General features: G+C 41.5%; 1 protein-coding gene across 1 annotated transcript in view; it reads right to left on the reverse strand.

Moving 5' to 3' along the window:
- Window positions 1–9,640: 9,640 nt before the first annotated feature.
- LOC111598165 (glycine-rich cell wall structural protein 1.0) overlaps window positions 9,641–11,212 on the reverse strand; it is a 41,989-nt gene continuing 40,417 nt past the window's right edge. The window contains exon 4 of the mRNA XM_023313257.2: window positions 9,641–10,802. Within this exon, the coding sequence (XP_023169025.2) occupies window positions 9,892–10,802 (911 nt within the window). The 3' untranslated portion in view covers window positions 9,641–9,891. The remainder of the gene's footprint in view (window positions 10,803–11,212) is intronic.

An 11,212-nucleotide genomic window follows, 5' to 3' on the forward strand; every position in this document is an offset into this window, starting at 1 on the left:
TTGCATGAAAATTGTCAATGGCTTGAAATCAATTAAAATACCTTTGCGAAATTTATCACCTGCAAAACGTGCGTCTCCGAATAGACACGAAAATAAGTTCCGCCTTTACTCCTTTTGCATTGCAGCTCCTTTAAGTGCATCAATTACGCCAGCCAACTTTGTTGCAACTGTAACACAAAGTTTCAGCATAGCCGACTCTTTGAAATTGAACTACTCGCCATGGCGAGGCACAGGTCGCCAGCAGGACGCTAACCGGAAAACGCATGACAAAGTCACAGGCAACGAGCCCAAAACTTGACAAATTTTTACAACAGCAAAAGTTGAGGTAAGTTGTGTACTAAGAGTTAAAACTTTTGCCTCGCACACACATATACATATAATCATTTACTTTGCACACATTCTCACACACACACATAAATACAGTCTCACGCATCTCGCGCACCTTACAAATTTTCACTAAGCTATCTTGTAATTTCTCTTATTTTACTCATTCATGGAGTGAAATGAGTATATTGGCTTTGTGCAATGGCCGTCTTTCTGTCCGTCCGTCTGTCCGTAAGCACTCAGGGTATTTCGCCGCTTTTGAAGCTAGAACCTTGATATTTGGAATCATAAAGATAAGACGAATAAATCTAAGTCTATTTTGGTAGTTAACACACCAAATTTATACCAAAATTTATATATGCTTTTTGAGAGCATGTCAAATCAAAAAAAAAACATATTTTTCAATGTCTTGGAGCTGGCAGCGCTTGTACCATACCGGGAGCCATTTGCCAATTTAAGGCATGAAGTGCTTCATTTTGGAACACAAATGCTGCAATTAACCCCATTAGTTGTTAGTGACTTACTCTTGCCAATTATGTAGCTAAATTCGAGTTGAATTTCGGCTCAAGAGATGCTGTGTGTATGCACCTACAATTTATAAAGTGAGAGAACGAATATTTATTTTTTTGCTGAAATTTACTGAAAACATGACAAATGACAGTTGGTGAAACGCAAGCGTAGCTTTGTAATCAACTGAAATTAGAAGTAAACTCTAAATATATAGTTTTTCTATAGATTTCGCTTTGGCCACACTCTTTGGATACTTTTGAAGCCTAGCTTATCTCTAACCCCCATGCGATGTAATCCACTGCGGCAAACTCTGTTCAAACTGCTCTTGCGTTATAAAATATTTAACGATAGAAAGCTTCACTTTGTCGCCTGGATGTTGTGGCGTAGGTTGCAAAAGATGTTGCGTGCGACTTTGCAATGCGGCGCAAATGTTATGCTCGCGGAGCAGCAGCTGCTATTGCGGATGCTCCTTTTCCACGTGTCGCTGGCATCCAACTAAATTTACGTGCAGCAGCGACTGAAATCTGGGCAAAGCCTTCAACGGCAGTGGGCTGCAACGATATGAGTTGGTTATATGTGGGCATGAAAGGCAGTTTGTTGTGCAAAATTTAGCAAATGCTGTGCAGCAGCTCTTTAGAGGAAATGAATGGTCGTTGCTGTTCTAGTTGTAACTGGCCCTTTTTAATGGCGATGGGGGCGCAGTTGGTGCGGGAGTTGGGCCTAGTTGTCTATTGCCCTTGATTTATTTGTCTCACGCGCCAAACGCATGTTAACAAGCGACAGCGACACATGCGCTTGTAGTTCTGCACTGGACAATGGGCACCATTTGACCGGACAAACTTATTTTGGCATGCGGCCCACAGAAGTAGGCAATAGTTTTCCCCTTTTTTGTGCGTCGCTTGGCTTAGTTGACTAAATAGAACCAACGTGGCAGGTTACTGCTTAATGGGACGCATATTAAAGATATTTTGCTTTGCCAGCGTTCATTAATCGCCGCAAATGTCAATGCACAGATTAGTCACACACATACAGACACAGACACGCACACATAAACACGTACAGGGGGGCGCCGCAATCACCGGAAATACAGAGGCTAAACTTTGCAGCCACGAAAATTGCACATTAAACTAAATTAGTTTTTTGTTCTTTTGCTATTGCTGTCAAGGCTTACATTGTTGTTGTTGGTGTTACTTTTTTTCGCTGTTGCTGTTGTTCTCTTAGGTCCGAGCAGTTCGTGCCGCTTGGTCGTTTTTATTATTTGCACTTAATTAATTAAGTTGTAACGCTTTTATTGCCCAGCAGCATTTACAACAACAAAAACAATAACAACAACATTAACAACAACAGCAACAACAACTTACACATGTTGTCGTTTGTTGTTGTTGCTGAAATTATTTGACACGCCCACCAAAGCCACCCATCGTAACCATCCGCTAGTTACTTGAATCAAAACCGAAGTCGTGTCCCGCCTGATCCCGAAAATAACAGCATTCAGATATAGTTTTAAATCCCAAGCAAACAAAGCTTGGACAACACAGTATAACAACGGAAACTTTAAGCACATATACACTTAGTTCTTTGTCTTTCAGAGATTGCAGAATAGTCAAGAAATTCAGTAGTTCTGCTCCTATAACATACACCTAGCGAGAGATGTAGATATATATCCCATTATTATGCAATTAGCTAAACTGTGTTGGGCACGAATCACATTTGCTACTAGCTTGAAGTGCTATGGAGAGCAATGTCTTTTGTTTAAAATTCTTACATAATATCATATGGCAATTGCCACAAACCACAAACGGCTCAAGTATGCCTTAGAGTTTATTATTTCGACAAGTCATAAAACAACTTTTAATCAAATGACAAATCTTGTTAACTGTTTCAATCGCTACATTTTATCGATTTTTTAAGCATGTGCTCAAATACTGCACTATCGAGTTTATCTAGTGACTTTCTATACTTTGCTCTTTAGTGTGCCCCTAGTCAAGAGCGCTTGCTTAGGAAATACTTAGTAGCCGGCCAGTCTGCGTCTTATTACACACTCCACTTGTATCTATGCTTACCTACAGAAGAGGCCAAAATTGCATATACATGCACGTGCATATGTGTATGTATGTACATAGAAAATACATAGGTATCACACCTACTCCTCATAGACCACACTCTCCGCTCTGCCTTTGAAACACAATTCAGTCAATCAATTGCGATTCTTTTGATGAAATTGTAAGACGAATAATATCCGCGTTTGAATAAATGTGAGCAGAAACATTGAGAAAATGCATTCGCTTGGCTTTGCTCTAAGCGTGGTTTTGCCAAATGATCAAGCTTTTTGTTTTTGCAATATTGATAATAAACAGAATCACTGTATTTAAAACGGAATTTATATTCAGGAGTTTTGTGAAACTAAATGCAAAATTTAAAGACTTTAGTTCTAACAAGTAAGAAAGCTCTAGTTGGGGTGCCCGACTAGAAGATACCCTGATCCCAGGCCCATATTTTTTAATATCTTCAGTAGTTTGTATCGAGTATTAAAAAAAACACCTAAAAACCTAGAGTGCGACATAGAGAATCGAACCAACGTTGCCTATGCAACGCGCATCAACTCTACCAAGAACTTAGCGCTCGTACTCAATGAGCGGCGACTCTACCAACAGCGCCACTGCACCACTTGTAAAGGGAATTGCAAGCTTGAACTTAAGTACCATCTGATAATTCAACCGCAATTTCGATTCTTCGAATAGAAAAAAATACACGCATTTGAATCTGTATGTGCACACGTATAGGAAAAATGTCTACACTTGGCACGTGCTTTTGCAAATTGGCCAAATAATAACGAATTAATAACTTCTGTTTTATTTAATGGATTTCAATGAAATTTTCAGCGTAGGATCTACATATTTTATTGGATTACAAGAAATGCAAACTCCTTTATCTATTGCCCTATTTCTAAAAGAAGTTAAATTTAAAGAATATGGGGAAATTTGGGGCCAGTAAATATAACTCAAAATTTTAGAAAATATATATAAACATAAATAAATAATTTGGAGATTCGAGCTTTTAAGCCGTACGAGGTATAATTTAAGAACTGCATTTCGATTATGTTTTTAATCGATAATAATAACGGGAATAGTTATAGAATATTTGACAAACTTGAGATGTGCGTGCTTTACACGGTCCTACAAAAAAGTCTCTAGCTGTTATAGATGATGTGATCGACGCGTTCACTCATACGGACAGGCGGACGGACAGACAGACGGACAGGGCTCGACTCGGCTTGTCGTCCTGGTCAAAAATATATATACTTTATGGGATCTGCCACGCCGATCAGAACATAAAAAGGAATCTTAATGCAACATTTAGTGAAGCTATCAAGCCTCTTAGAGGTTCTGAGTTCGAAACATGTAGACATGTAGATGGCGAACTGAATCGACTCGGGGGCTGATCATGATCAAGAGTATATATATATATATATATGTGGTCTGCCACCCCTCCTTTTACCTGTTATAATTCCGTCGTCAATAGCTTCGAAAAAAAATGTTTTTGCGTATATATATTTGACATTAAAAAATACAATTCTAACAAGTAGGAAGTAGAACTTTCAATGAATGATGTTCACACACATCCACTATTCCTCAAATATTAACCTAGAGTGCCTAGATTCAGATTCTATTACACTCTTGGCTATATGAGAATATGGTTATATGCTGTTGCAATCATCCAAGTTTTTCATATAGGAAAACCCATATTTGAATTCAAAGTAGTTTGGCTCTAACTGACCAAGATCGGCCTAGATATAAATAATATATAATATAAATATAAATACTTACTATACTCTGAACACATGAAATTCTAATGGGGTAAGGTAAGAGACCATTGATTTATTTTTTATTTATATTATTTCTCATGCTGGCTTCGGAAATTGTTTTCAAATGGCAACGAGAAGATTTGATAGGAAATTTGAGCTCAACTTTCGGCACAGGTCCCAATACTAATTCCAATCAAAATTGTTAAGTGAATGTCCAAATGGCGCATTTGTTAAAGTCCCAGAGCTTCAGAGCTCCTGAGCTTACGTCGGCTTTCGAGCTACGCAGTTGCTCCGATCCTGTTTGCGTTTTTGACTCGTAAAAGATTATGGCATGTAATTGTCTTGAATCTGCCGAAATGTACATAAAAGCAAAGCCTGCTGGTTCTACTGGTTCTCCAGCTTCTTTAGATGCTTTGGGTGTTTATAAAAATTGTCGCTCGCATAAAAATTAATACGCTGCCACAAGGAGCAGCCGCATCAGTGTTGGGTGAGTGGAGGCGTGTCGACCTGGGCTGCGACAAGTACGCGTAATATCAATAAAATTAAGCCGATGAACCATGTGGCAAGGGTCGAGGTAGGAGAGGTGTGGAATAAGGGATAGGGGGTGAGGATGCTTGTGTGTACAATCACAAAACGCGACAGCGACTGTGCCAAACAATAAGCTGAAAGCCTCTTACATGTATTTTTATGCGCATCTCGTTCCAATCATTGCAGGCTGCCTCTTCACTTCACGTTTCCTCCCACTGCTCCTGCTGTCAGCCCATTCGCCTAATGCGACTTCAAAAGTCAACGACATCCGACGATGGCCACGCGGTGTGGAACAGGCCACGACGCGACACGACGCAACGCTTCAGCTCCGGCTTTGCCGTTAGCTTCTAAATGCGGCACGTCATTGTTTTGCAGCCAGGCTGCCTCCGCCTGGCCGTCGGCTGGCCCTCGCCTTGCCATGTAACATACAGACGGCGCCCAAGTGCCAACAGCCACACTAGGCAGACCCCCAACAACGGCTATGTCTATGTAGATGTGGAATGTAACGTTCGAAGGTAGAAGATTGGGGCAAGCGTTTGCCACCGTCAGCGTCAACCTCGGCGTTGTTTTTGTTGTTGTCGCGTCGAGTGCTGCTTAAATATGAAAAACTAACTCGTAGCTGCTTTTCACATTTTCCTGCACTTGACACTAAATTCACTTTGGCCAAGTAGGTGCTCCGTGCACTTCAAGCGCACTTTCGCTGGCAACAACAGCAACAATAGCAGCGCCAACAACAACAATGCTATTGCACTATCCAGTAGAAGCAGAGCGCTCACTTAATGTACAGTCCGCAACCATACACATTCACACATGTGATAGTGGTTGTGTGTGTGTGTGTCCCAGTCACAGCTGGCGCTGAGCTCGTGTTCCTGGTAGCTGCTTCTACTCCTGGGGCACTCCAGCCAGGTGCTCCACCTTTTGCCTCTGCATATCCCTGTCTCTGGCTTTGCCAATGTACATACTCGTATATTTATTTTATTACTTAAATAAATTACAAAACGGTTGTCGGTTAACCAAAGCCAAATGGCCATCTCGTTGCCGTTGCCAACTTCTAGGTAGAGGATCTTAGCGTATTATATATTGTACAACCTCAACAGTACCAGCTCGAGTGTGTGCGTATTACCCACTGCCAGCCACTGGAACAGAACAACAACAAGTGTCGAGTCGGCTGCTAGTTTTGCTATACAGCTCAGATCGAAAGCACTCGAGACGATGCCTTTTACAAATATTCAGACAAGTCGACATATATATGTAAGCATTATATTATAAATATATATAAAATATATAAATAAATATTAATTATATCTACTTTCTATATTTATATAGTTTTATTATTCATATACCAAATACTCGTATTTTAAAAGCAGGGAAACAGATTTTTAGCCTCAATGTGAACCGTTTCATTGAGATATTTGTCCTCTCGCTAGGAGTCTCTCTCTCCAGTTTTCAGAGAAAAATATGTGTATATAATCACAAATATCATATATATCTATAATCTAATATTAATTAGAGTCTGAATTTGGTTCGTACTATACGTCCAGCCACTGAGCAGTATATCTACGCTAGCACTATGATTTACATCCATTAAGTCACGGTACAGTAATTAAGAGGAAATTAAAATTCAGGCTTTTAATGTTCATATTCATAGTACTTAAAATTAGTTTTCATATCATAAGTGGATTAAAATCTTAAATTAAGGAGTAATTGTTGTATGTAAATGTTTGTTTAAGGCAGAAGAAGGCGTATGTATATATATATATATATATATATATATATATATATAACAATATATATATAACATGTCAACATATTGACCGTCTGTGTTAGCGCGTTGTTTACTGTTTTTGTTAGCTAAAACGTGGTGGATCCGTGATTGGCACGCCGTCGGCGAATCGGCCGCGTCAGGCAGAACAAGAAGCTTGGCGAAGTTGGCCTGGTGATTCAGCTAAACGGTGTTCGATGTAATCACGGAGATCTCACTTAAAGAGTTCATGGAAGGACCCTTCGTAAACTACTTCAAGGACATGTCAGATGTCCAGTTAAATAAAATGTCCATGTAGACACCGTCATGATTACAAACGCCTTAGAAACCATTCCTTATTTATGGCGTGGTGCTGGCGAGGATTCAAGATAGACATTTGTGTTTAGCTAAATCGGAGCCAAGCTGTAAACATTAAGCTCGGAATCAGGAATCGGGACTATCTATGTCTATTCACAGACGTCCAGGAGATGTATGCCGACAAAATTGACCGCGCTTGCGGCTAACAGGTGGAACGTGAATGTTTGTCGATCGTCAAAAAAAGGCTGCTGAATTCATGGTCTGCATGCCCACAGGTCCACTAATCACAGAGTAAGGACCATGCATTAGCGTCCTTGGAAGATTTAGCACAATTTCCTGATTTTCCATATAATTTAAATACAGATATTGAGCCGTACCTTTTGTATATTGTCGCGGCGTTGCTTCTGACCAGCGACACACCAGTAATTCTTGGCACAGACGCGAACGCAGCAGGATATGCGAGCTATGCTCAGGGTGAGCTGCTTTCTGAGTGTCCGAATAGATAAAAACGATTGCTAAATGTAGCCGTACACATTGACGTAACCATCGTCAACAAGGCAGCGTCTACTTTGATGTGTGACCTTGCATTGGGCTGCGGTCTAATAACGCATAGCATGGCAAATCGTCGAGTGATGATACCATTCTTCTTGCTGCTTCATTGCGGAACTGTTCACAGCCGCTGCAGTGATTGCACAAGGGATACCAGCCATAGGTGTCTTTGCTCTGATGGTAGGCTTATCGTAACCTGTCGCAACTGCGCGAAAGTGCTCCGACGAAACTGGAAAACGTATCGTATTAATGGTATCGAGGAGATCAAGGAGATCTGAGATCCCTCAGCACATGACAGGGATTACTACCGCTGCTTTGAATGGCAACACCCGAGAGTGTCAAGGACGCTTGGAAACAAGTTTTGAGCAATTCTGCCGACTTTACGACAAAACAGCTGCTTGGAATCTTCATGGACTCCAAGAAAGAATATGGTCATGTGGAGTGGAGTGCAGCGCTCTGCCGCCGTTTGAACTGAAGATGCCGTGACAGGAGCGCAAGTATTGTCAAGAGGTATGAACATGCTTCTGTAGCGGTAGGATGAGGTTGCCTATCAATGGTCCTTTCATACTTCAAGCACAATCTGTATTCTGCGCGTATCTAGCCGACTTGCTAACAGTTTGGATAGTGGCACTTTAGTTTCTTGCTGGAGCTCCCCCCGTGTGGTGATTACGAAGTAGTCAACCATATGCAAACGCAAGCCTGACGATCGACTGGAGGATTCGTTAACAAGAAGCACATGATCGCTAAACGCATTTCTGCATGGGGGACCTCTGAGCGAGTCGCCCCTATGCGGGGCGAACTGTAAATACTGATTGCACATACTATGTGTACATCCTTTATCCGCAGATTTCCGGAGAAATACCTACGACATCTGGAATGTTTCGGCGATATCGGAAATATCCGAGAGCATCTGGTTGCTTGGTGCTGCGTCTTCATTTTCTGGAGATTGAGGTGTGTGAGCTGGCCGTCCCCAGCTGAAAACCTATACTAACTTGCCCGAATTGTTGACAGATCTGAGAATATTACCACAGTGTTTGTGTTACTTGTCGAACGATACAACTTCATGTGATTTCCGCAGCGTTGGCGTCTTAAGCGTTGGAACAAAATTGGAACAAACCAAGTGTAGTACACTCCAATATAGTATAAATTACAATTGCTAATGATTTAAAGTTTTACATACAAATTCTCATTTATCGAACAGTTGACATTTAAAGCATATCTGGACGACCTAAAACAATACATACTCAAATTCAGTATGTTAATTTTATCGAGCCATACAATGGCTATATATCAAATAATAGTAACTGGGACCCAATATGAATTCTTTGAGAACTGCATTCAGAACTAATTTATACAATAATAATTGATGTTTTGAGTTGTCAGCCTTAGACTTGCATCTGTTCATCTAAGTTGTTGTGCCATCTCCTATTCCGGCATCCCCGACCAGACGCTTCTTACATGTTAATACTTACCTTCTGTTAGTTAACGGTAATGCTCGTCAAAAGAAATGGAAAAGCTTGATTGTGTGGCTTTCAATTCTTATGTTTTTCTATTTACAAATTAATCGATTTTCTGTCTCCTTTTTTGATTTTCACAATTAGTTTCAGTTTTGATTCGTGTTTGTATTTGTTGAATGCTGAATATGAATCGTATTTGATTTTTGCATTAATATCAAGTATTTGTAGAAATCATCTTTCATATAGTATAAGTGTGTTTGTGAGTACATGTATTAGTATCTGTATCTACAGATATTTTGTATTTGTATTTGTATTTGTATTTGTATTTGTATTTGTATTTGTATTTGTATTTGTATTTGTATTTGTATTTGTATTTGTGTTTGTATTTGTATTTGTATTTGTATTTGTATGTGTATTTGCATCTGTATCTGTATTTGTATTTGCATTTTCATTTTGCTTATGTATTTATGTTAGTTGCTGCAGTTAGTATTGTTCTTTTATTATTATTATTGAAAACCCTCCATTTATGTATATTTATTATTTTATATATATATATAAAGGAGTATATAGTGCTGGGAGCTGGTGGAAGCTACTAAAAAACTGTGCCATGCTGACTTTACTATATATTGCTGGTCTCAACATGTTCCGTCCGGTGCTCCTTAGCCGTAGTAGTTGGGCGGTTGAGTGGGATAGTCCTTGGAGCCGTTGCTGCTGCCGACGCCGGCGCCACCGCGCGAGGAAGGATTCTCGCTGAAGAGACCACCAAAGTTCTTCGAGTTGAAGATCTCGCTGAGGCCGCTGCCACCGCCACTTCCTTGATTAGCGCCTCCATTGCTGCCGCCACCGCTGAGCAGGCTGCCCAGGAAGCTGCTGGCACCACCACCGCCGGCATTGCCGTTGGCACCGCCACCAGAGAGCACAGAGCCAAGGAGGCCTCCAAGCAGATTACTGCCACTGGATGAGCCGCCGGATGAGCCGCCACCTCCGCTGGTCGAATAGCCACCACTTGGCTGATAGCCGTTTGCACCGCCTCCATTGGCGGCACCGCCGCCGCCGTTGGCACCACCACCTTGTAGCTGCTTGGCTATTTGGCCTGCAATGATACCGGAAACAGCTTGACTCACCGCCGGATTCGAGAAGAAGTTGGAGAAGAAGCCGCCGCCCTGCTTGTCCTTAGGCTTCTGGGCGGCACCACCGCCACCATTGTCATAGCCAGGTGCGGGCGGGGTATAGCCGGGCATCGGTTGATAGCCGCTGCCAGGAGCTGGCTGATAGCCGCCGCTAGGAGCGGGCTGATAGCCGCCCTGTGGTTGGTAGCCACCCTGTGGATTGTAGCCGCCTTGTGGATTGTAGCCATACGGATTGTAGCCAGCAGCACCGCCACCATTGTTATTGTTGTTAGGAAGCGTGGGATAGAGACCATGACCGCCAGCCGAGAAGCCATTACCATATCCACCTGCACCGCCGCCACCGTATCCACCAGCTGCGCCACCCTGGTTGCTATCTGACTCCGGCAGTGGGGCGCTGGGTACGCTTGGCGCGTACGAGTTGTGCGTGTTGCCGCTGTTCACTATTGGCCAAACGTAGCAAAAGCAGCGCAGTAGCAGCGCAGCAGCAGCGCAGTAGGGATAAGCAGTTAAGGTTAGCCACAAAAGCGTTTGAAAAGTAAGTAGAAAATAAGTTAAAAAAAAGAAAAAACAAAAAAAGAGAAACATAAAAAGCATTAGGCATACGAGGCCAAAAACAAGACGTCGAACATGAACTAAAATGAATTTAAGCCCAATCTATGCGAGGGAGTGGGAAAGAAGGATTTCTCAACACTTTTTTTTCTTTCTATTCTATTTGGTTTTTGTTAATCAAATACATTATCATTTTCTATCTTCTTGGTTAACTTAGCCTAGGTAAGTTTCATTAGAGTTGCCCGTGTTACGTTTTGATTAGCGTGTTCTGCATATGGTAACAGTCGATAAAGTTATTGAT

Source organism: Drosophila hydei, unplaced genomic scaffold (assembly GCF_003285905.1).
Source record: "Drosophila hydei strain 15085-1641.00,03,60 unplaced genomic scaffold, DhydRS2 tig00000383-arrow-arrow-pilon, whole genome shotgun sequence".
Classification (NCBI taxonomy): Eukaryota; Metazoa; Arthropoda; class Insecta; order Diptera; family Drosophilidae; genus Drosophila; species Drosophila hydei.